This window comes from Ischnura elegans, chromosome 12, assembly GCF_921293095.1.
Source record: "Ischnura elegans chromosome 12, ioIscEleg1.1, whole genome shotgun sequence".
NCBI classification, from domain to species: Eukaryota; Metazoa; Arthropoda; class Insecta; order Odonata; family Coenagrionidae; genus Ischnura; species Ischnura elegans.
The window spans coordinates 35,069,780-35,096,344 of NC_060257.1; the positions used below are offsets into that span (position 1 = coordinate 35,069,780).

The window sequence follows — 26,565 nt, forward strand, 5'->3', positions numbered from 1 at the left end:
TTAAATTAAAGTAGCCAGTGTGTTCAAAAATTTTTTTATTTCATATTACTTTTCCATTTTTTTCATCTGTACAATTTCTCATTCAAATGGGCTTTTACAACATCACCCATAAGCATGCACAACTGCAATATTAATAACAGCCAATGCCTCAACAAGACATTGGTTTTTGTTTTTCTGATGAACAAAAATTCAATTATTGTAATAATTGGTTTGCAACTAGATAAGTGGAAAGTGTCAAGTTTTAATCAAAATACTTCATAGAAGTCAATGGAGTGGCAAATGTCTTCTCAATCCAAAAAAAGATCATTTAGGCATATTAACAACACAAAATAAATAAAGCACCAAGGAATGTTTTAAATTTTGAGCAGCAGAATGCTCACACACTATTACCACAAGTACCAAAAATCACACCAGATGCAGATAATAACCAAAGTTTTTCTTAAATATGATTTTTAACAATACATAATTAATGAGAGAACCTAGACCAGGAGCAATATCCTAATCCAAAAGGAGGTCTCCATAGGGACCAATGAATTCCTTTTTAAATACATGCTTATCTTCCAAAAAGTTGTTAATGCCCTTTTACATTCCCAAAAAAGCTTCATATCAGGTCAAAACTACACATCCCCAAAAACTAACCCACAATTTCAAGAGAAATAACTTTCTTTTTACATGGTATCCACACCATGAGAATAACTTTTTTGTATCGCCAGCACACCTGACATCCATTTTTTCCCAGCAACTTTTCTTCATTGATGAATACATCGAGGAGGATATATTTCATTTCCAAAAAATGAGAAAAATCTCCCATTACAAAGTGCACAAGGTTTTAAAAATTTTCTGAGGTACAATACACCTTGCTAGACTTAAAACACACAAGCAGCAGGGAAAGCAGGATCAACTAAGAAATTCACATAAAAATTAGGCAATCCTCTAAGAAATGTGTGGATTTCCTTCCAGGATTCTTTAATCCTACGAACTGAAGGTGAAAATATCTAACGAGATTAACAAACATAGTAAATCTCAATTAGGTTTATATAGCTCAAAATAAAAAGTTAACCCACTTGAACAATCTTAAATTAATACTAAATCCCATTTCATGTCATTAAATGATTGTTTAAACAAAGAAACACTTCATTTGTCACACAAATGATTACAGCACTGCAATTCGTCACCAGCAATCAAGATTCAGTCGATATACTTAATGTAATAGTTCATAAGTAATGGGATTTATCTCTGCCACCAATCCACAATAAATAAAAGTACATGTAAGGACAGTGGTTAGAAGAAAATTTGAGTACGTTAAATAATACTTATGCCTTTACATTTTTTTCTAACTTGTTATATGAGAAAACCCATAATCCACCAAGTAAGACAAAATGCACACACACACAAACACACGACATTTTTATCATCCATATGCATGTTCAACACTTTCACTTCTTCAATTTAGGTAGATTCCCTGTGAACAGCATCCAAGGTATTTGTGTGATCAGTCTTTATACGGACATATTGATTTTCACTTCAGCTTGGATTGGAGATCAAACTTCTTGCATCAGATCTACCCAAAACAGGTACAGGAGACGTCCCTGTGTTCCTCTGGACTTTCTCTGAAAGTGAAAAGTCAAGTTATAAGACGGAGATGCAAGTTAGAAGTCCTCATCACAAAAATCCTCGATAACATGCCTCAATTTCTATTGATGTTATATAATACTAATGCAGAAACTCAGTTGTATGAAGCTGCAAATCCAAAGAAAAAACATCATATTATTGAGGGAAATTGAACAAGTATTAGGCTTTTAGCATAGCACATCTGAAGGCTTTGCAATTGAGAGTGACTTCCCATAGAAATTGATATACTTACATCAGTAAACCCACCTTATTCGCACAACAAATAAAATTATACAACTAAAGGCGATTCAACTGAAATTCCATTGTAAAAGCACTTCGTTGATTAAGGAAAATAATTGGGTTACCATTTATTTCGGGTATATACAGTAAAACCTCTTTACATCGTAATGGAGGGGACCAAAATTTGGGCTATTAGGTGTATCGAGGTTCACTATAGAGAGGTTTTCGTGATAGACACCATTTTTTCATATCCTTCGGAAATGAAAGGCTCTACTGTCTTTTAAACCATTATATGTATTTATGCATTTAAATAAGCATGCATGCATTAGTGAAAGTAAATTTAATATTTAATGATAATTTTTACCATGATTCAAGAGAAAACTATGTAAGCTCTCTTAATTCAACAGTCACTTAAAATGATTAGGATGGTTGGAAATCTTTTTTCTTATTTACTGTTAGGTATGCTCTCATATGGAAAAAATGGACATAACTAATGGTTAACGTGAAAATTACAACATATTAAAGGTGTATAAGAAAAAAATAAGCATGAAACATTTATTGCTGAAAATGTCATTCCAAATAAGTAATCGTGACTGCATTAATGGTCTCTAGTTGTCTCAGAACGATCTACGGAGGTAGTTAGGCCATCTCGGGTGTGTCTCCTTGGTATGATAAGTGGAGGTTTTACGAGATAAAGAGGTTCAGTACATAGAGGTTTGCCTATAAATTTACATGTACATCTGATGGGACCGTAGGGGTGGTATGAAGTATGGAGGTTTATGATGTAAAGAGGTTCACTACTTAGTGGTTTTACTGTATAATGAAATTAAAAAAAAAATGGCGTGGCAATGAAACAGTGGAATTCATTTAACTATAAAAAGTATGTTACAACTTCAAATTTCCATTCTTAGAATTTCCTTTTAGATGCAAGCTCAAAAACTAATACATTGTCACTTAAGCTTCAAAGTATGATGTATTTAAAATGATGTGCCATTGGGTATACAAGGAATTAAAATTGAGATTTTAACTCATGAGTATGCAATTCATTGTCGAAAATATCACCATGAAATAAGGGTGGAAGAGACGTGGTACTGATGCAAAAAAGTCACCAATGGAAAGTATCAGAGTATGATGCCAAGCACATCTTACCTTCTTGATTGCATAGGGTAATGCTTCAAAATTCAGACAGTATTACCAAAACGTTATGTATTTATGATGAATGTAATACCTAAAGAGGTAACTATTTTTGTAATTGGACCATTACAGAGCAAGCATTTCCTCGATCCACAAATGGAAAGATATGAAACAAATAAAATTTGTAGGGAGTTACTGAAACCACTGAACTCAGTCCAAAACTATAATACAGCACGAATTAAAAATATTTCAGATACTTCAAAAAACATAGAATGATGCACCACAGAACTTAGTTTTGATGACTTTCAACATTTTTATGGAATATTCCATTAATTAAAAAACAGATGAGCCAGAACATCAACTCAAAATGCAAAAATTACCACAAACATTGATGATAGATAAAATGGCAAGAATTAGAGAAATAAGCCATTAACTGGCCTAACTTGCCAACAACACACATGAAACGAGCAGAGCAATGGAGTCCTTTAGCAAATCCAAGTGTCATGCAAGCAAAATAAAATAGGAAGCAAGATGAAGACGTAACCAAGAAAATCATGCAAATGCTTTTAAACAGGATACAAAAAAAATCAAGCACACTTATTAACAAAAACAACCACCTAAAACCATATGAACTCACAACCCTATGAACTGAGGAAAGAATAGCCAAATGGCTAACAGAATATAACCCCATGTATACAATAAATGGGGGACATTTCAATTCAAATTTATAATAATCAAATGCCATTAGAGCTTATGAATAATGAACTTATATGACTTATAGCAGAGGACGTAAATAAAGAACAGGAAAAACCAAAAGTTGTTCCTCACCTACCTAGAAGCAGATGATGCTTAGTTTTTCATCGAAAAGCAAAGGAGGACAACATATAAATAAGTTAGCAAGCAATATAATCCTTGTTAAAAAACATTTCATACAAAACAATATCACCAGAGCTACCCCATTATCTTTGAATTTGCATGGCTAAAATCAAAGCGTGAAAGATATCACACATTCAAAACTATGATGAAAGGAACAATAGTAAATGGATATGAAAGACAAAAATATCTACCTAAGGCCTCAGTGATTCCTTCCATTCCGTGACACCTAAACAGACTAACTCGGTTCACAACCTAAAATTATGTAGCTAGGAGTCTGCAGAAGCTAAGAACCTGATCCAATGAACAAGATAGTACATATGCACATGTTTATAAGGAGGCAAGTAATTCCTATTTCCTAATAGAGCACATGATGGGCAATGCCCATAGTGCCTTCCGCGAAAACTCAGAAACTGCCAAAACACTGGTACTTATGACACACAAGAATTTCACCAAGGATTGCCTGCGATGTTAGTTTGTGACTTGAGCAACGGCAGCCCTTCTCATGGTGATTTGAGTCACCAAGAGTCAGAAAATTCATTAAAAAAGTATGGAATTTTTAGACATTTCTCCAGGGTTAAATTCTGGTGAATCAATCTGATTTTTCCTATGCCTAGTTAACTAATGAAACTGAATCTCCCATTAAAACTTTAAAGAATGCCTTAATAATGAAATGTTGGCTGAAATGCAACACACGACCCAGAGGTACACCTGATCCTAATTCCCCAATGAACCAGAGGAAACTACAGAAGTAAGAATGTGTCTTCCATCACATCTATTCTGGGAAATCTGTCCTGAAGAAGCACTTATCCCTATATCCCTATGCTCTCTAACAAGGTATGTAATGAATTCTGTATATAGCCCTCTCAAGATGTGATACATGAAAATTATACATTATATGTACTTACTATCAACACAGCCAGTCACTTAAGATTTCTCAGATGAGAACAAGGTATCTATTTCACAATCCTTAGACAGCCACATGAATTCTAGAAAAATGAATTCCTTCCAATCTATTTTTCTAATACTAATCACTTCACAGCCTATAGTTACGGCTCAGTCTTCAAGCTTCTTTACGTCTGCTTCAGACCACTAGTTAATTCCTTCCACTGCTGTTCCAAATTCCAATCGTGAAGAGACATGTAGCTTTGATCTGAAAAAAACTTATCATGTCAAATCTAATATAAATGATCGTAATACAAAAGAAAAACTAGTCGGAGGAGTTGAAAGGCCGATAATTATTCTTACCAGAAAACATACAATCATTTCTAGTTGAATTATGGATTGGAAAATTCATTTATATCTTGTGATTCGGCAATCAAGCTAAGTTTCTGTTGGATGAAATGTTTTACTTAAAAAATGAGATATACGAGGGCAGTTTTTTTTCTAACTCCAATCGCTCAGCGAAAACATCATGCAAGCAACAAGTGCGTACTGTACGGACAGGGCAACTGTGCATCTTTCGCACCACACGTTCAAGCAAAGTTGTCACTTTTTGGTTAGTGGCAATCTCATTAGCTACACTGCCTCAATTGATTCTCCCTCCTAGAGTGCACTGCGGAATGACAGCCAGAATACTCGCCGAATGGTTTCAGCATTGACATGTCTTGACCTTTATGCCGATAAAAGAGAATTTTTTACTGCACTGCGGCTATAGTGAGAAACAGTGTGAAACGTTACGCCCATTCCTATTCAAAACAAATGCTGAGACATGTTGACTTCTGCAAGTGTTCTGATGGATGACAATGCCTGTCATCTTAGCACTGATGCAGCCCGACTGTTCCTTGAGCAATTTGAATGGGACATTTATGATCACCCGACGTGCAATGCTGACCTAGTGCAGCGTGACTTCCATTTTTACAATGAAATGAAGATGGGGCTACGATGTACGCCTTTTCAAATGGACGAGTAGCTTCAGGACAAAGGCAAAATTCTTTGGAAGTCACTGGCGGCAACTAGTAAAACTTGTCCACACCTACTTGACCCATTTGAGGTTGAAAAAAACCACCCTCGTAATATGAATCTCAAAATATTTGGCATCGTATCAATTTAGAGGGATCTAAAACCTATGCCCATTGTTGGCATCATAAATATATCCCTATCAATATGAGTTCTTTAATGAAGTGATACTCTTATGTATAATTCACAACAAACCATAATCCAACATAACTGAAACATATTCTTCATAAAATTACAAGCGCTTGTAATGCAAAAATTGTGGCAAGTCATTTGAGAAAATCTCAGCATAAAAACTTGATCATGTTTCTGAAATACCATCACAGCCCAAACTATTCCCAAGTGGCATAAATAGCTTTCCTCATGAATTCTAGTCAAAACTCAAGAAGTAAAAAAAGCTCAAATCGATACATTAAATGCAACATGTACATCCTAGTGAAAAAACTGAAAAGTCTCGAACTTCTACAGCCAAAAGGATGAGTATACTGTGAGCAACTGCCTTTCAAATTCTGAGAGTAAAAACGATAGTTATTATTTTCAGCAAAGTAAAATTTATGTAATTTATGGCAATTTTCTAATCCTGTAAAAAGCCTTTTCTTTGCAAATACATACATACATTGTTTGGGCAAAACGCCTATAGAGGAGCCCTCCAAATGGGATAGGGGATACCGCATTGCAAAAACATGGTCGCTGAAGTGAAAACTTTGTAATGAAATTTAAAAAGATGTTATTCCACATAATTTTATTACTGTGTGACCATTCATGATCATTCTGTCTTCGATGCAAATGTACCAGATGATGACATGCCACCTCGAAAACTAGGTTGCTGAGTAATAAATTTATGTGGAATTAATAAGTTTTTCACATTTCATTACGTTAAGTCGATTCCATGAGGTCAATCCCGAGACGGGGAATTTTGAGAATGTTGATTACCATCGATTATGCTAAACTATAGATTATTTTCTTCTAGCTTATGGGAGTGGTGCCGTAAGTCCAGGCCTACGTTATTTTTCTTACCGGTACTATACATAGAAATTTAAAGTTAGAATGACATAGCTCTACTGTCATTGCCACATTGGCACGTTTCTGGTGAGGTACACGAACCCACCTTATGCATGTCCCTAGAATCAAGCGCGAATTAACTTACCCCAATTGATTGAAGGAGATGATGACTGGCTTGCAGAACTCCTGCCACAATCTTCTACGTATTTTTTACTTTTTTTAATCTCCCTGACACCAACGCCCATCCCAGTTATGGCACGATACCTGGGAATTCTCTGTCTTTCCACCAAAGTCATTCGCTTTGTAATCACCGCTGTCACATTGTCATCTTCTAAGTCAAAGGAACCCATTTTATCTTCTATTAAGGTTTTACTCATAACAGATTTTCCTTCCGACTGCAATGTCCTTCTTCCCAAAACACTGGACTTGTTCGCTTTTCCAGAGCCTAACAATATTTCTCTTGTGGATATACCACCCTTCTTTGCTCTTCCCCTACTATTAACTGTTCTCTTCCCCACAATGCTGGGATTGTTCACCTTTCCTGACTCTGCTAATTTCTGCTTTGGAGCAAGAGTTAATGACCTCCAGCTTTGTTCAAAAATCTGATCACGAGGAGACAATGAGCTTGAACCTGAAAAAAACTTATCATCTCAAATCTACAACATATGATCCAAACAGAATGTAAATAAGGTGAATGCAATTTGAATTTCTTTTCCTTCGATTCTATTTAAAAGACATGAGAAGCTTATGAACTGTGGTAACTTTGGTATTGCCCAATTCCTTGCAATACTTATAATTCAACTGTAAATAATGACAAGGGCCTACTCCATATACCCTGAAAATTACATATATGTGTACTATCCTTCACTGCTTTTCCCCTACCATTAACTGTCCTTTTCCCCACAACGTTGGAATTTTTCGCTTTTCCTGACACTGGCAATTCCTGCTCCGGATCACGAGTTAATTCCTTCCACCTTTGTTCCAAATTCCAATCATGATATGAAATGGAGCTTGGATCTGAAAATAAACTTACTATGACAAATCTAATATGTATGATTATAATACAATAAAAATAAAAGATATTAATAATCGAAACACATACCATCCCCAACGTTGCAAATGGCAGATAATAACAAAAAAAAAAACAGGATACCTAGAAGAGTCACCCTTATAATTATTGCAAAGAACAGGGGTCCTTGTTTTACATTGCCAATCACTCCTCAAAAAACTTGATTGCAAAATGATGGTACAGAAAGAGGGTGGTTAAAGACATTTTTAAAATCCCAAACTATTCCCAAGTGGCATAAGTAGCTTTCCTCATGAATTCTAGTTAAAACTCAAGAAGTAAAAAAAGCTCAAATCGATACATTAAATGCAACATGTACATCCTAATGAAAAAACTGAAAAGTCTTCCAACTTCTACAGCCAAAGGATGAGTTTACTGTGAGCAACTGCCCTTCAAATTCTGAGAGTAAAAACGATGGTTATTATTTTTCAGCCAAGTAAAATTTATTTAATAAAAAAAATTAGCTCAGTTTTCAAAGAGGCCCATTATAAAGATTAAAAGAAATTCAGCATTTGCAGAGTGTTTCAGGAGGATTCTGCAATACTTCAGGTGGTGGAAGGGGAGACAATTTAAAGCATTTTTGGCTCATAAACATGGGGTCGCAACTCCTTAGTTACTGAGATAGGGCAACGCAAACATATCGTTGGATGCACTTCGCAGTTGCCATGAAAACAGTTTTGCTACAGTATCCAGCCTTTTCAGCATTTTATTTAATACTCAGGATAGTTACTGACATTTAATTATTAAGGTTGGATGAAAATGTGTTAATATAGTTAACTAAAAAATCTCAAAATGAGTGAAATTGCACAATTGTACAGTTGGTACTCGCTCTAAGCTTTCGTTTAATTAAGCTCAAAGATTAATTGTTTGACGCAATTATAACCTACCACCTCCTGAAGTATAGCAGATTCCACCTGAAACATCCTATACGACAGATCAGTTGATGCAAAACCTTTCCTGCCCAAATATTCTTCACGATTCATCCTCCATTCCAGCATCAAGACTTGATAATGCTAATTATAATGGAAAGTTAATGAAATTTCACCATTACATATTTAAAAAAGAGAGCAAGCATTCTAATATCATGAAGTATTTATGAAAGATATCTAGCCTTCCCACTGAACTTACCCCAAATGCTTGAAGGAGATGATGACCGGCATGCAGAACGCCTGCCACTATCTTCCATGTATTTTTTACCTTTTTTTATCTCCCTAATACCTACACCTGACTGGGCACATTTCCTAGGAATTCTCAAAGTTTCAACTAGGGGCATGTGATACTCAATCACCCCCTGATCATACTCATCTTCTACATCAAAGGAATCTACCTTTTCTTCTATTAACGACTTTATGTTACAAACAGATATTCCTTCCGGCATCACCATTCTTCTCCCCTCAGAACTGGATTTTTCTGCATTTCCTGAACCTAATAATATTCCTTCTCCAATGGATTTACTACCCTTCACACCTTTTCTTCTATAATCAACTCTCAATTTCCTCTCAATGCCGTATGTTTTTGATGCAGGAGACAGCAATATAATGTTTGGCAATGAACTACACTTTGGCTCACATTTCCGACGAGTAGTAGGTAAATGTCCATTTTCTTCTAGAACACTAATAGAATCTAAAGAACCAAACGAGGATTCACTCTTGCATGCATCAAAATCACACTCATTCAACCACTTGGCAACCTTAGAAACTACTTTCCTCCCTGCAGAAGCTGCTGAAAAAATAATATAAATAGCAGTATTAAATAATCAGCTTGGCAAGCAGCGTTTTATTACCATCATCCATCACTGGTCAACAATACTAAGATTGACAATCCAAAATTCCATGCACCACCCATGTAAGAAACTTCCAAAATAGCTGCTTTCCTCAACCAAGTTGTTGATCAAGCGATGACTATTGAGCTCTGGACAGTATTTCTCTTACATACATTACGAGTATTGGAAATACTTGCCATACGTGTCTCCAACACCAAGATCTGAAATTCATTACTACAAGCATACATTTACTCACTAAATATGCAAGCCAAGCATTAACTGTGCAAAAGCAATCAAAGCATAAGCAACATGCAAGGCAACTGCTAATTTTATCGTACCTCCTTCGCCAGCAACATTGCCTATCCCGTTCGGCATACTCTTGAGCTTGCAAGGACTTTCCTCTGATTCTTTTCTTCCCGTGTCCTCCATCATACCACAGTTGGACCTATCGATTATTTTCAAAATTGACTTGAATTCAGTAGTCCCATTGAGTACAGGAGAACATGATTCCAAAGAGCTTGAGGATGATGACGAACAGGGAGATGAAGGCTGAGATGTGCTGTTAAAAAAATGATAGCGTTAAACATTTTGAAAATGTAGAAAAAATATATTTGATGGGCAACCTTTTTGAAAGTTAGATAAAATTAGAAAATGACATTTTAGAATAATATAGCTACGGACAGTTGCACTCAAAATAGCTAAAATCCCACTCCTCAAGAGTATTTCAACATAAGGGATTTTCTACTGATACAAAAATAACCATACAGATTGGCATGAAACTAAGATGAACACAATTATAAGACGACCCTACCCCCCTTTTTCTAATTATGTATTTGCTGTTCAGTCATTTTCAAAGATTAATTAAGACGACTTTGTTTATTGCATACCAGACTATTTCTGTAATCTCAAGTTTAAAATACAACAATGTCGAAGAAATGGTTACAAGAATTCCAAGCACAGGTATAGCTATCATGATGATTCGCTTGTTTTGGTAAAATAAATATTTCTGCTCTCGGAAGTATTTCTGAAACTTTTGCAACCAATCAAACACACTAATGGTGAAATTAATACTGACAGTTCCGTTTTAAGCTTCATACTTTTTATGGGTAACCTTATTGTCTTGCTTCGTCATAATTCCCAGCACATGGCACTGAAACAGACAACATAAGATGCTTATGGAGTTATAATTTCTGGTTCCCTCATCCCATTATTAGAAACTTAAACACTCACATTTCAGGCTAAGCTGCGATTGATTAGCGATGGTTTTTGATTTGATGCTTCACAATTTCTTCTGTTATTTCAGCTTTGTTAAACACAGTTTTTCTACGAGTTTATGTCTACCTTTAGTTATTCTGTTCAGTATAACTAAGGGTAGGTATAAACTCTCAGCAAAACTGATGATAATATTGAATCAGTACAAAATAACTTATTGCTTACGCAAGTTTCTAGCCTAAAGAATACAGCAAGACAAAGATGACGTGTACTTCACTGAAATCTTGTGTTGGTCAGAAAAGTTACAACAAGCCAATATCTAACTTATGGCCGATCTATGGGAATTGCTACATTAATGGTCAGTGTTTCATTGAAAAGCCATAATACTTGTGTATCCATTATTTAGATTATGCAAACCACAATTAAAGCCAAAAATTTTACAACCGATTGCAAGACTGCAGGAGTTGGAGGAAAAAAAACTCGTCTTAGTTTTGTGCAAATATGGTACATCATCTCAGATTACGAAGACAACTCACACAGACTATTTAAAAAAAATACTAGAATGAAATGAAAAATAAAACATGATTTTCATAATGATTATTCATTCTGGGAATTTTCTGCCCAGTTTCACATCTTTTGCAAAAAGTTTTATAATTATTCATCTAGAATCTTTCTAATCATGCTATTCACCCAAAAATTTTAGGCTTATATTTAGTCATTGATGGTTGGAGACAAAAAGTTGATTGCAACAGAATTAAGAATCCTACAACATATTATGAGGAGAGAAATAAGAAACTTTAAAACTGAAATTTTCTCACCTATCGAAACACAAAATCAAAATTAGCAGACAATTCCAGGGTTTGAATGCTCTACAATTTTGTAAATTTACGGACCTTTATGGATGTTAAAAAGACAATTTCGGAAATTTCACTGACCTTTCATGAGTATATTTTTACCTCTGCAGAACAAGTACTTAATCCGTGAACTGAATAAAATACAAAGGCTGCAGGGCGTACAGGCAGCTTACCCAGATGTTAAGTGAATTGGGCTGGGATCCGCCAGACACTTGAAGGCTACAACTTAGGCTTACATCGCTTGAACAATTGAGAATAGATATCTTTAAGAGCAACAGGGAGAACATAATATTGGAGCCCCACTATATTTATACACCTGATAGAAGTGATAAATTAAGGGAGATATTAAGCCAAATGGATAGATAATGGATTTAGTTTTTTTTCTCCGAACCATAAAGGACTTTAATACATACTAATCCTAATTTCACATTTACTTTTTATGTGTAAATGGCTGGTGTCCTAACACCCTCTGCCACACACCTTTTAGGTTGCTTGTGGGGTAGTACGTAGATGTAGATACCTTCAGAGCACCACAGACACTTACCCATTTCGCCTTTCTCCCAACCTCTCATTCTCTGTGCTGGCAGCGGCACTTGTTTCACACTTTTCCTTCTCCTCCAAGGAGTCCAACTTTTTCACTTCACTCTTAGAACACACATCATCAAAGTCATTCTTCTCTGTCCTTGCCCCCTCACCCACTAAAAACTCGGCCTGATTGCCGTTAAGCAAATCTTTCCTCACAGTAGACACTTCTGGCATCACTTTGGTGCTGCCATTGTCATTTGTCTTTTGGATGTCGTGGGTTCCTTTGCCAGCTGAAGAACCGTTGATGTTCCATCCTCTGCTCGCTGCAATAGCTGTGGCATCAGCGGTCAAATTTCCTGAGATAGTCATTTCTGAGGAAGGACTTGGATGCTTGGACACTCCATTCTCTGTGGAAATGAAACGAAAAAAAGATGACCATTCTGAAATCGATCAATTTGGCTTTAAGATTGAAAGTTCATACTCAGTGAAGATGAACAACCTTTGTACATTTTCAGATTTTTATTAGGTATGATGCGTTTCAACGCCAAGGCATCTTTCTCGAAAATAATACCTTGACATCGAAACAGGTTAAACTAAATAAAAATCTGTGAACCTCTACAGAAGTTGTACATCTTCATTCCGATGACAACTCACTCAATTCAGGAAATACTGACAATTGATCAGTCAATTTGAAAATTTCAGATTTATATTTCTTCCATATAAATATCAAACATAACTTGTGGCTTATCTTAATGCCACCAAGTGACTTGACCTAGAGGTGAATAGTTTAGCTACAAGATAAATGAGTTTACTCATTTTACAAGCATTTGTGGACAAAAAGCAACGGCATTCTGAGTTTTTAATGTTCACTGAAATTCTACAGTAATTTGTGAAGATGCAGTGACTTTAATAGGAGGCCGCCAACTCTTGTGCCTTTTATTATCCATGAGAGAGGGCATTAGCTCTCATTCATGAGTGTGAAGGTGAAGACCATGCTAAGTGGTACAGTAGAACACATTTCACTAAAGGCACATTAGCATTTACTTTGAAGGCTGCAGTACTGCAATGCGAAGGTCAAGGGGAGAGATCTACATAATTATCCCAATTCATAGCAACTCCACTCATTATAATATCAGGCATGATGTAATTCTCTCTAGTAAAATATTCAGCTGGTTAACTAGTCTCCCATTCGGATCTCCAGGAACGGATTACCCAAAAGAGTAAATGTGTCAACTGTGACAAAATTTAATGGATAGGAATATAGAACATGAGAACACTTCATACCTGTACAAGGCTAGAGAACCTGAAATGTTAAATTCAGAAATTGAAACTCAATGTACCACGAATCAGGGAAATGAAATGGCCAGATGGGGATTCCTGGACTGGAAGCTACAGAAAAATACTAACAGGATCTCTAAATGGCGCTCTGGAGTGAGGATTATGTTATAAAGGATGGCCAGACGATAGATGCAAAAACAATTCAAATTTGACATTAAATACTGCTAGGTAAAACAAGAGTATAGTGACAAAAATGTTACAATTTAGATCATACATCAACAAATATATGTAAAACCTAATACATGTGAGGGGTGAGAACAAAGTGGGTGAATAAAGGAATAAATGGTGTCCACCATTGGTGTTACAAATAGACTTACCAGAGATTTTTCTGCTTCTTTTGACCCCTCTTCGGTCTTCCTCTTCATCAGATGACTCGCCACTTAAGATGGGGTAGGACACCAGGTGGTGGCTCTCTGACTTCCCATTACCCAAGCATTCTGCATCCCGACCCTTCCCACTGACACCAACAAGAACACCAAGTTTGCTCAAGCGATCCAGAGACTTCTCTGCACCTTCTCGACCATTGCTGCCATCAGCTGAACCAACGCCATGGGCCTGATTGCCATCTGTTGAGGAGAAGGATGACTTTGATGGCTGCCTCACAGACTTTGCTGGTGAACTCAAGCTTGCAGTCGAACTACCTGCAAGCTGACTGCCATTAGTCTTTGATGGGCTCCCATCAACACCATTCACTTTGGGACTAGTTCTGGACATGGTGTTTTGGGATTTTGGCTCAGGCGATAGCTTCCTAGGGGAGCTTTGGTTGTATTCTAAATGACTTTTCGACACACAAGAAGCACTAGGTCTCGATAAAAGGCTGCCACTGGATGCTTGACTGGGGGACTTGATATCGAAGAACACCTTTTCCCTGAAAGGGAACAATCCAAAGTTTAATCCTCAATATTTCTAAACAGTGCAAAATAATATTTTCATCTACCATACTCTGATTTAATTATTTTTTTAAATTGATAAAATTATCAGTGAGTCGATCAAATTTTAAGAAGCTCTCACTAACCTTTCCTTGGCAGGAGGCAAGGCTGTTGAATTCAAGGAAGTAGAAAAGGAATTAGACGATGATGTAGCAGTAAATGCAGGCATTGAAGATGAAGCACCATTCAAAGGCCTTGGGGATGGCCCTAACAGGCGATATGAGGGCATGACAAAAGGTCGAATCTTCTCTGGAGGTTTGGACAAACCGCCATTACTGTTATAAACACTAGAAGGTGACTTCAAAGGTGAACAGTTGGTTGATGTTTCTTCACGAGAGGGTATCATTTCATACATAAGTATGTACGCATTCGCTTCCAGAGACCCATGTAAAGATACTTGGTGGACCTGATTTAAAGAGGCAAAAATAATAATCACTTGATATTCCCAGAGGTAATGGTTTTATATTTAGTTTCAGTATATTTAAATTTAGTAAGAACCCCTCTTGATCAAGTATAATTAACCCACTAGACATTTTTCAATGAGGGTATTGGATACAAACATAGCATTTAATTGAGGATAAATACAAACTATAGGTGGTCCTTGATTTTAGAAATCATGGATCTCCTAACGTATAATGCATCAAATATTCCAATGATACATGGACGATAAATATAAAAAATAGGCTAATGAGCATCTCTATTCCATATACTAAATACTATTAAAATAATACTTACATAAGTGTCATCAAACTCATAGAAAGCTCCATTTGGGGTCTTGGCAGTGGCTGTGTAGTGCCCACTGTTCATAGAGGCACCAGAATGACTAACAATCGAAGTTAAATGATACATCAGTGGACGCTGAGCGGGGTACGATGAGTTTAACTGTCCTGTATGCCTGTAGTCCAAATAAGGTGACATGTCCAGCTTCTCTGGGTATGAAAGATGTTTGACAAGTTTTCCTCCCACGGCAGTGAATCTATTCACACAGATTAAAAAAAAAAAAACTGGTTAACTATTTTCATGGCCACGAAAAAGCCAGAAATGATTTAATGAAGCAGCATGGTTTTGCATAAATTTAACAAGTGCATTAAAAATAGTGAATAAATTTTAATATTCCAAACTGGAAATTTATCACACAATGAAATTAAGATTAAACATAGAATGTTATATTGGAATCAGATTCATTTTGGGCATAAATGAATGCCAAAATTATCGAACAAGATATTCATAATAGCATGAATTGCATTATAACAATAAAAACATAGTACTTACATGGCAAAAGCAAATTTCAAAATGGCAGCAAAAAACTTTTGCTTCAAGTAATTAAGAAAATGACTACTACAAGTGAATGTCTTTCACGTATCCTGTATCCTTTCACGATTACGTAATCAAGTAATTATAAAAATGAACTTCAATCAAATGCATTTCATTAAACTAATCCTGTACATCATTTCATGATGTATATAAGAGAAAATAAAACACACCTTTTTAGCTGGATGCACAGTACTTTCGGAGCAATCTGAATCGAGCTTCTCTTCACACAACGCCCCTTAATGTGACACTTTCCACATTTGTAGGCGTCTCCTCCCTCCCCAACTCCACCATCATCTCCTTCCAAGTTCTCTCGACTGAAGAAGAGCTGCAGGGCATCATCCAACGATGATGACCTTCTAATGTCTAGCATGAGGTCTTGAAAATGTTGGAATGTTGTTGACGTACCTTTGCAAAAGAGGCAAGAAACTGGAAAAGACAAAGAAAATGTTAATGTTTCATTACATACTACAGTAAAACCTCTAGTTAGTGAACCTCTTTATATCATAAACCTCCATACTTCATACCACCCCTACGGTCCCGTCAGATTTACATGTAAATTTATAGGCAAACCTCTATGTAGTGAACCTCTTTATATCGTAAAACCTCCACTTATCATACCAAGGAGATACCCCGAAAATGACCTCCGCAAAACGTGCCAAGACAACAAGAGACCATTAATGCAGCCATGATTACGTTCATGGAATGACATTTTCAGCAATAAATGTTTCACTCTTTTTTTTCGTATATACCTTATTATGCTATAATTTTCACTTTAATCATTAATTGTGGCCATTTTGTTCAATATGAGAGCATACCTAACAGTAAATGAGAAAAAAGGTATCCAAGTATCCGAATCATTTTTAGTGACTGTTAAATTTAGAGAGATCACATCATTTTCTCCCGAATCATGGTAAAAATCATGCGATAGCGTTCGCTTTCTGTAATTATTAAATAATAAATATATGTTCACTGATGCATGCATGTGTGTTTAAACACATAAATATAATGGTTTAATAGACAGTAGTGCCTTTCATTTCCAAAGGATATGACAAATTGGTGCCTATCACTAAAACCTCTCTATAGTGAACCTCCATACATCAAATTGCCCAAATTTTGGTCCCCTCCATTACGATGTAAAGAGGTTTTACTGTATTATGTACAGAGCATGCATTCCACAGCATGCATGACTTACATGGTCAATAATGGTTAATTATACACAGCTCATTTCGTACAGCATAAAGCAACATGTTCCAACTGTTTCACTCAATAATCAATGCACACCACACACTACTAGAGACAGCAACAAATTTTTTAAAAAGTATTACATATTTGTGCCATGTGCCAATTTCAGGGTGTTTTTACAGAGTTAATGTTAATATTTTGACATCCATTAGATAAGCATTGAATTCAATGCAGACCTTTATAATAATTTTAAAGTTACTTTTACTGGAAATATTGGGAGAAAATTCTTTTGTTGCTTTGAAGCATAAAGGAGTGATCCAGACAAAAACGTTTTCGCCCTTGTGTGTAAAAATGAATATATGTAACTTTTCCTTGGGGACCGAGGTCGAGGCACGCATTTTCAAAAATTTTGTATTTTCAAAATTTAGTAACTTTATATGCACTGAGCATTTAGCACAGGGTTTTCATCGGAACTGACAATTTTGCTTTGATTCATCTAAACTTAGTATTATCCTACTCGGAATAATATGCATACAATGTGGCATTTCTGCCACCTTTAATATAGGCAGACAAACTTCCAACAATAGAAAACATAATATGACTTAAAGAGGGATGAAAATGAATAGGCACTTACTTTCAGACCTCAGGTATCCTCCAAATATCCTGTGAACTGGTGTTGTTTCTTTGCTAGCATTTTCAAGTCTGAAAAAAGTTCCCATGGATCAGTTAGTCATTTCCCTCACCCTTCAAAAATAAGATAATCTACCATCAGATCAGCTCAACCAGAAGCCTGTGAGCAAACACAACAGCAATTTGACCATTGCTTTCAACAAAAAACCACAAAATCATTCATCTTTAGTACAACCTTGACCAGTTTCAACACTCCCGTGTCATCATCTAACAGATAATAACCTTTCTTCTGATGCATAATTCTTTAATATACCTATGTTTTTGCAGGCAGGGGGGAAGCAAAGAATTAAATCAACTTACCAAACCCTAATCACTCCCTTAGAAATAAAATGGAGGTAAGAACCTTTTTTGAAAATTGAATCATGCAATGAAGCAATACTTTGAGGCAGGTCAATATTACATAGTACATTTATACACAGGGACAATTCTCTTTCAACTCCAACAACAATAAAAAAAATATGCTGATATGTAACTCACAAGGCCATAACTTTTTAAGAGAGACAAATGGCAGGTAGTATTAAAGAAAAAACAACAACATATTTTAAATCTTTTATCAATAGCGAATACATATCTGTTCTAGCAAATTAAATGTATATTAAATTTCATTAATTTTTTATTTTGAAAGCAAATATTTTAATTGTATGCTCTGAAATGTAAATTTATTTAATATTTAAAAATGATAATATATACCAAGCTGAGCTGCTTGACAAGCATCTATTAAATGACTTGATACCATTATATCTTTCTCCTGCCGACTAACCCCCCCAACCAGAAAATATTTCACCACATCTACTCCTAGCTTGTAGACACCTTGATCTTCATGCCCTAGTCATTCTTCCACTCTACACTCCTCATTCCTATCCTAGTGTTTGCTATCATCGAAAAAGATGTCGCAAAGATGCAGGAAAATGGATACCAGCTATCCAACTCATAAAAAAGTTTGCTCAAACCAACCCCGGGAGATAAAGCAAAACACCAGGGAAAATGGACCAATGAGAGGACTCCTGCCGCCAACGAATGTGTATAAAGGCTGTTTTACACAGGGCATGTCATTGCACAGATTGGCAATGAAAAATTTTGCGAGAATGCAAGCTTGGAATTAGAGCAGGGGCTATTTTGCCATCTTGCATCCGTGTGTTCCTGCGATTCACCGCTTTACAAGACACAATTTTGACTGCGGCTTTGTACATACGTCAGATTGCCCAATGATATGCCCAGTGTAAAACGACCTTAAAAGACAGCTGTCACCTACACTTTACATTTCAGTGACCAGGAGAAGTCAGCTGCACTGCAGGCAATACTGTCTTCTATGAAGAGATGCGGTGCATGTTCTGTAAACCTTTCCTCTGACCCCACCCACCTAAACATAGGTACATTAAAGATTTGCCGTAAGAAAAAAATCAGCTTTTCTTCTTGATAATACGGAAGCCTTGAAACTAATTAAGGTTGTACACAATGAGGCTGTGTGGAACTGTCACAGTTTTCAATATAATTACTTAGCTAAGACCTCAAAATCAGTCAAAAAATTGCACATTTAAAACCTCAACATAAACCTCAAAGAGGAAAAAGATTACTCACTGCCTGCCCTTAAATCTTTCCAAGTATGAAAGCTCCATTTTTTCCAAAAGATAGCGCAGAAATTCATGAGCATCCTCTTGGCGTCCATAGCTCATATGCTTGCATATACCTAAAGAAAGACAATAACTTAAATTAACTCGTTACGAATCAATGACACAAATTCAGAAAACAAGCAATGAATGATTGCTTCCGACAAGTTACAAATAAGAAATACTTACTTTTTAGACGATTGTAGATAAGGTATGGCTTCATAATACCCCCACTTTTATTTCGTACTATTTTCAGAGTAGTTGCCATTGCACAGATAATGCATTTCTCACCATTTTCATCTGAAAGCGAACAAAAGCAGCATATTTTTAAATCGATGATGGTAGTAATGTGAAATGAAGAAATGTCAAGCTAAATGGGTATATTAAGCAAGTAAATCAAGATCAATAACAAAAAATAAGTAATATTACATGTGTTTCACCAATTAAATTAGGTTATTAAAAGTTACAACAACATGCATGAAGGTTCACATTCATTGACGAAGAAAATGTGTCACAACGAATCATTCTATTAATGAATGCTGCTAATCCTTCTCAGAATAATAACTTACCGACACATAAATGTGAATTTTTTCATCTGTTAGTAAAACAAATGGACCCATAAGAGTGGTTACAATACACATACAAGTGACTGGTAAGTGAAGCATACAAAATAACAGAGGTGGGGAGGATAGTTTCCACTTTCCAAGCAATTATGGAGTACAATTACACTACTATTAACACAAAGATGCAATTGAAGTACATCACACTACAGAGTTCAGCTAAGGAAAAAAGCCAACAATAAGCAAAGGCATTGATGTCCATGGGAAAAGTTAATGGCAGATTGTCTGGGGTAACATTATATGCCAATAGGAGGAGTCAACTCACATGTAAAATGCAATGCAACTTCTTAAACTAAATAAAAGAAAGCCTCATAAAAATCTAAATAAGGGCAAGTAGCCGTTCTTGCCATTAAATTGATCTCCTCCAGAAACATCTCAATGTTCACATGGTCCATCCATGAACGACTGTAGTATAAAAGGACATAAGAGCTCCACTTTGGTTCAAATTATTTCTCATTCAGAATCAAGATGACCAGGTTACGGTGCATGCCAGCTTTGATGCCACACTTCACTTATACTTGAAAATGCCACTGACCAGTTTTGAAACTATTTTATCACTCCAAAATATAAAGGTGACTCCGGCTTGCCACCTACACAAAGTGGAAGATTACCTTTTGGATATTACATAGTGGTTTACTCATCTAAGCTATGCAAATAAAATGTTAAAACAAAAGAATTTATCTTATGCTCAAACTTTCACTTACCCAATTCTTTACAGCCATTATTTTCATCGTGATCCAATTCACTCATGAGCCAGTTACAAAATGAGGGTATATGAAACAAAGCCTGGAAATGATAAAATAGAAATTTAAAAAAACTGCTGATATGCATACTACTGGACAGAAAAAAGTCAGAATTTACTTTACCTGCAATGTTGCATTGAGGTAGCATGTATTTCCGAGGTTAGACATGCCAGCCCCAACAGGAAAAGCTTTCTTCCATCCCAAAATAATCCTACTCTCTGGGAAAAGGGAGACCTTAGGCACAGGTGGGCCATCAGGGTCTTCTTCTGTCTTCTGTTCAGCTCTTATTTCAACCTTGGAACCATTGAGTTTCACTCCTGAAAAATCAATTTCAAGTATTAAGTTTTTAGTGCAATATGATGACCACTCATGAAAGACATATGATCAAATGAAAAAGAAAAGTAGAAAACATACTTCCAAGAAACTGCACATTAAATCAGCAATATTCTTTACCATTATTTATTTTACATTCCAATGTCAAGAGCAAGTGAAATCAAAGCACATGATGGTACTAAACAGCTGGGCAAGCAACTACATAATAAGGGCACAAACAACAAAGTTTTTTGCCAAAAAGTAAGCAAATAATTTAATCTTCGCTTTTCAATGAACGGGAAAATTATGGCTAATGATATTTCGTTGAAAAATAGCCATTTTTATAGTAATCTCATTCATTATATATGGACCTATGATGCAAAATATTTTATAACTTCATAACATAAAAAATGCACATTTACTTCCCAGCAATATTCTTATCCCAGTATATATAAAGAAAGACAATCACCTAAGATTACGCTGCAGTTGAAACATACGGATTCAGGCAAGTTGCTATTTCACAAAATAGTTATTACTTATACTTACATGAAATTTGTTCAGATACAGTGGAACCTCGTTAAAGCGAGTACGGGCTATAGCGACACCCCCGCTATTACGAGAGATAGCCGATGCACCGTCAATTGACCCTAAAATAAGCGTGTTAAAAAATTCGTTTTTACGAGACCCTTTCGGTGTTGGCTCTCGCCATAGCGACGGTTTCACCGCCGGAAGACTTTCATCAAGACTCCTTAACCTCTGTGATTGCTAGCGATCTGTTAGAAATGAAGTTAATGGAGTGCTCAGTCTCAAATTTATGTGGTTAAATGTCGTTCGATAAATATAATGATTGACGAAACAATGCTTTGCATGATTTTTATTCAGTGCGGCGCTTATAAATTGTTTGAATAGTTAGTCGTTATTTGAGTAAGGAAATTTAGTGATGCAAAAAAACATCGCCTTTCGTCTGGATTTATGCTTACATTTATCGAATAGATGTTTATCTGTCGCCGCACCACTCTTGTTCCTGTATATCTGTTCGCAACAGGTATATTGGCTATTATTTGCTCCACCTCCGGTAAAGTGACAATTCGCTATAGCGAGTGTTTATTAGTGCACCGTGGGGTGTCGTTATATCGAGGTTGCACTGTAAAATAATAAGCAATAAAATGAAACGTACTAAGGATTGTGATTTCAATGAAGTTTAGTAAACGATTAGAATCCATTATTACTAATGAAGTTGCTGTTTTAATTCAGCTTACATCACTGCCACTAAGCACAGTTTCCATTTTGTTACAATACATTGTATGTTCTATGCCACACTTGCAACACAATGATGCAAAAAAGAAATAAAACTTAAGCATTTCGTGCATTCCAATTTGTAAGATGAGGACAAAACCTTTGAGGATGTACCATGTATCAGGGATGATACTTATGATTGATGAAAAAAATTGCCATAATCGAGTCACTGTAAAAAAAATTTTGCCATGAAAATTGTTTGGGTGAAGCAAGTGACACACCAACACCTGAAGAAATTGCATCAAGATAACATTGCAGAAAAAAATATCTTGGACAAACTAAAAAATACGCACTGCTTACATCAGGGGTGCAAAGAGCTAAGAATTAAGGCTAGTGGGGGTTTTAGGTGCAGCTCATATTGCGGGGTTTGGGTAGTATTAACAAGTTGCGTATGGATGGCGAGAATTCTCGTCATTTTTTTCCCGAACGTTCCAGACGGACGACGAAGATTCTCGTCATTTAGGAGCATCAACCTAAACAATTTGAAAGTGTACAATACGTATTCGGTAGTACGTTTTCAGCTGTTGTTCGTTATTCATAATGAATTGATGCATCATAACGTTTGATTGGATAAAGTTATATTCTAAACATTAGCTTTTTAACCATGTTTAAACCAAAGGCATTATGCCCTAATAGGCACAAATTTCCAATCTCGGCGTTCCTAGGTACTTAAATACCCTGGTACGCAACGTGTTAATTACATGCCATGATAAGCAGGAGGTGCAGAGGCTCTCCCTCAGAAAAATTTTAAGACAAATATCTCAAAATGGTGAGTTTTACAACTATCTGAGAGATATTTTATTAATCCTTACACTATTTTATAGGTAACATTAATCCAATTAAGTAAAATGGATTAAAATTGAAAATTTCTCCAAGGGAGGGATTTATCCCCCAAATCCCCAACCTCACGGCACCACTGGCCTACATTGTCCTGAAGTTTGACATACATTAAATTCAATTCACCTGAGACTATGAAGGTAAGAATTTTTCTTTGGCTTCCTGAATGGATATGGACTAAGCCAAAGGGATCGATCAAATAATGAGTACTAAAAAGATTGAGAGAGAAGGGAAGCCTTATAAAATTCCAAGAATTTATCACCCACATAATGAGGCATGAAAAGGAAAGGCGAAGGACATCCACACATGAGTCATATAGGACAATTTCACATTCTAAACATATTTCACATTCTAAACAATCATAGGGGTGGATGCGACAACAAATTAAAATTTACTGATACGGTACTTATATTGGTGTCGGAAGGGTAAATTTTACGTTGCAGAAGCCATCATAGACGAGAAAAGGCGATCAAAAACAATGCCAGATTTCGAGGTGCGTTGGGTTTGGGTTGAGACAGGGCATGATGAGTTTTGTAAAGAACACAAATTCTTGTTTCTAAATTTTATATAATCCGAGCAGCTAAATGGCTTATTCACAGTGTATGGTCCTCCCACCTGGGGGTTGGGTTGGGTAGCAGAAGCCGTGCCAAAGGAAAGAAAGCCCAACCGATTCTTACATACTTATGCGTAGATTGACCCCCACAGACAGGCTTATGACGGAATTAGCAAAATGATCTGGGCGGGTCAGACTCGGGGTGGGTTGGGGCATGGTTTTTATAATAAGGGCATTAATTCGTCCTTCCCCTGCTGGTAAACAGAATTGATTCAAACTAAGCAGGCAGGCCTGTAACTTTGTTGACCTCAGCGACATTTAGTTTTCAATTGTCTTTTCTAGTCTATGATGGCTTCTACAACGTAAAAGTTACCCATGGGATACCAAGATAAGTACCATATTAGTAAATTTTTAATTGTATTCACAGCACTTTTGACTACCCCTAGGATTGTTTAGAATGTGAAATAAATTATATATACTAAGTGTGATGAAGACCCCACAAAAATTGGCGATTCGATAAAACTATACTGTCACCCAAATCTCATTTGAAGCCTTTATACAACCTCATAAAAAAATAATAATTATTCTGGGGGTGAGCGAAAGGAATTGGCTCCCCTACCAAGAAATAATGAATTTCACATGCAGTTTGGGTGAACTCTACCCTCACATATCCAAACCAACCTAGGGGTTGAATCACTGAATGAAATGAGAACTTACATCACCTACTTCTACTTCTAATCACCATGAAAGTTTTCACTCCTAACAAAATAAAAAAGTTGCTATGCTTCAATTGAAAAAAATGTGAAAAGACTCAAAGATATAGGAAACAGTGAGCAAAACAATAGATAAAAAGCAAGGATATTACTTTAAACTGCAAGGGACATGATGCACAGACTTACCAGGGCTAGGCAACGATTTGATTGGAGAACTTATTGGACTCCTAGAAGGTGTCCTCACTTCATGGGAAGATTCACTCAGACCGAATGTTCTTAGGGTTATAACTTTTGCATGCCCTTCATAAGTGTCACGTCGATGCATACACGATTGCGACGACCGAACAAATTCAACACGAGAATTGAGAACTTTGTGCGCCGAGTCAATCAGCCTTGTTTCATAATATAAGTCATCCTCCTCTTCACTTCTCCGGCTTCTAGGTAGTGTGTACTGAGGCCGCCTTTGAGGGTAGGGCTGCCAGGCATTTCGGGAAACATTTCCCCTGCTGTACAGCTTTCTGTAATCCCGATTTCTGCCAGAAGACATTTTAAATGGGACCGTTGGAGGGTAAACGCCCAGGCTGAGACACCTCCCACTGCAAAAGAGAAATTGTTGCTGTAGTAAAATTGGCATAACAATATGCGGTTGACACCGCTTAATCGGGAGAGTCGTGCCAAAAATATTAATTGGGGCTTATATATCAGTCTCTACTTATGACATGGATCAAGTTTTACATTGAGGAAATGAGTTAGCATATTGCATATAGTTCAGGGGTCAAATAAACTTTAACATCATACAAGGATAAGCTACTCGGATAACCCTGTCAACAATTGAAGGATTGAGAAATAGGATCCACGGAACCATTGTACACACATTTTAACATGAGCAGAAATAGTTAACGTTATGTTCCTCTGAAGTGCAATGACGATGATGCATTTAATTGCTTAATTCACCAAGGCAGATTCATTGCGAACATAATGGTGACCATCATTAACATGGTAATCAATCGCCGCTAATAAAATACATAATTTTCTGAAGTAATACGATAGAAAAACGACTGTTAATCAGTATCGTAGACATCGATTATTTACTTCAATGCAATAAAACAACAAACAATAATCTAATTACGTACTACGACACGATCGTAAAACCTAACAAGAACTAAATGGCGACCGGTATCAAAAGATTAGAAGAATACACACATCCACCTCAAGACACACTGGTATAGCAAAATTTTCTTTTCATATGAAAACAATTAAAAATGTTTCCACTTCACTTTCTAGTTCAGTCAGTACGCATATATGTATATTTACTAGATAAATTAGGAAACAAACGTATAAACACTAGAAATTGCAGTCGCTATCGCTAAAATCTTCGAGATTAAAGAAGAAATGAGGACTTAATTACCTGACCGGCGACATTGTTATACCGCTGAAACGACCAAGATATCAATATTTCGCGGCGATTTCGACACACCAACCGGCCCCGCCGCCATAACTGGAGTTTACTTCACGATTACTCCCGCGCTTTATTACGTCGCCTAATTGAGCTAAATACTTTCACTTAACAGAAAAGAGCGATAAAACATTTTCAGAGGCAGGAAAAAAAACAAAAGTCGATAAAAAAAGTAAATAGTCAACAACGATATGCCTCAAAACAGCCATTTCCTATTACACTCTATTCAATAAGCACGGGATAAGCTAAACCGATCGCAAATACTTAATAAATACAAACGTATTCGAGGTTAATTGATTCATAAGAGATGTTGGCAAAAATGATCACTACAACACAAAATTACAATAAAAATATTGTAGAGCATGTGTTTAACCCAACTGAACACGGGGACAGTGACTAAAAAAACAAGGATATACTTCAGAGATCATAACATCACTTACCCATGAGCAGAAAGTTTTGATTACTAATTTGACCTAATTCTGCGTTGAACTATCGCAAATGATTGCAAACTTCACTATTTCTTCTCAGCGTAACGTTACCGGAACGTGATAGCATGCCGCATCCGGGTACGAACTAGAGTACTTTTTAGCTTGATCTCAGAAACTATAGGGTAATAATTACTTTTGAGAAAATATAATTATATTAATTTAATTTAGAAAGAGCCGGATAGTTCATAATAACCTACGTATGACCATCTACACAAATGTAAGACCTTATATTGAATTCTTTTTCCTAACATA

At 36.2% G+C, this 26,565-nt stretch overlaps 1 protein-coding gene across 8 annotated transcripts; it reads right to left on the reverse strand.

Moving 5' to 3' along the window:
* Positions 1-18: 18 nt before the first annotated feature.
* On the reverse strand, positions 19-26,461 carry LOC124169439 (ubiquitin carboxyl-terminal hydrolase 36-like). 8 transcript variants are annotated; one of them, XM_046548046.1, is made up of 17 exons: positions 26,266-26,461; positions 24,556-24,965; positions 20,782-20,975; positions 20,620-20,701; positions 19,485-19,595; positions 19,267-19,375; positions 17,633-17,700; positions 15,987-16,242; positions 15,238-15,478; positions 14,589-14,908; positions 13,891-14,441; positions 12,255-12,642; positions 9,983-10,203; positions 9,011-9,604; positions 7,699-7,833; positions 6,962-7,447; positions 19-1,610 (listed from the first exon to the last, which is right to left on the reverse strand). In XM_046548046.1, exons 2-17 carry the CDS (start codon positions 24,914-24,916, stop codon positions 1,525-1,527), a joined length of 4,203 nt encoding a protein of 1,400 aa, XP_046404002.1. In that variant the 5' UTR covers positions 24,917-24,965; positions 26,266-26,461; the 3' UTR covers positions 19-1,524. The 8 variants fall into 8 exon arrangements, with proteins under 8 accessions (XP_046404002.1, XP_046404000.1, XP_046403999.1 ...); XM_046548044.1 differs by lacking the exon at positions 26,266-26,461 and adding an exon at positions 25,778-26,202 and having other exon boundaries at positions 9,011-9,601; XM_046548043.1 differs by lacking the exon at positions 26,266-26,461 and adding an exon at positions 25,778-26,202.
* Between the last annotated feature and the right edge of the window lie 104 nt (positions 26,462-26,565).

Excerpts from the sequence above, each read along its gene's own strand:
- LOC124169439 (XM_046548043.1), bottom strand. Across the intron at positions 19,376-19,484 it reads TATCTACAATCGTCTAAAAA|GTATATGCAAGCATATGAGC; the intron begins GTAAGTATTTCT and ends GTCTTTCTTTAG. Across the intron at positions 17,701-19,266 it reads GAAAGATTTAAGGGCAGGCA|ACTTGAAAATGCTAGCAAAG; the intron begins GTGAGTAATCTT and ends AACTTTTTTCAG.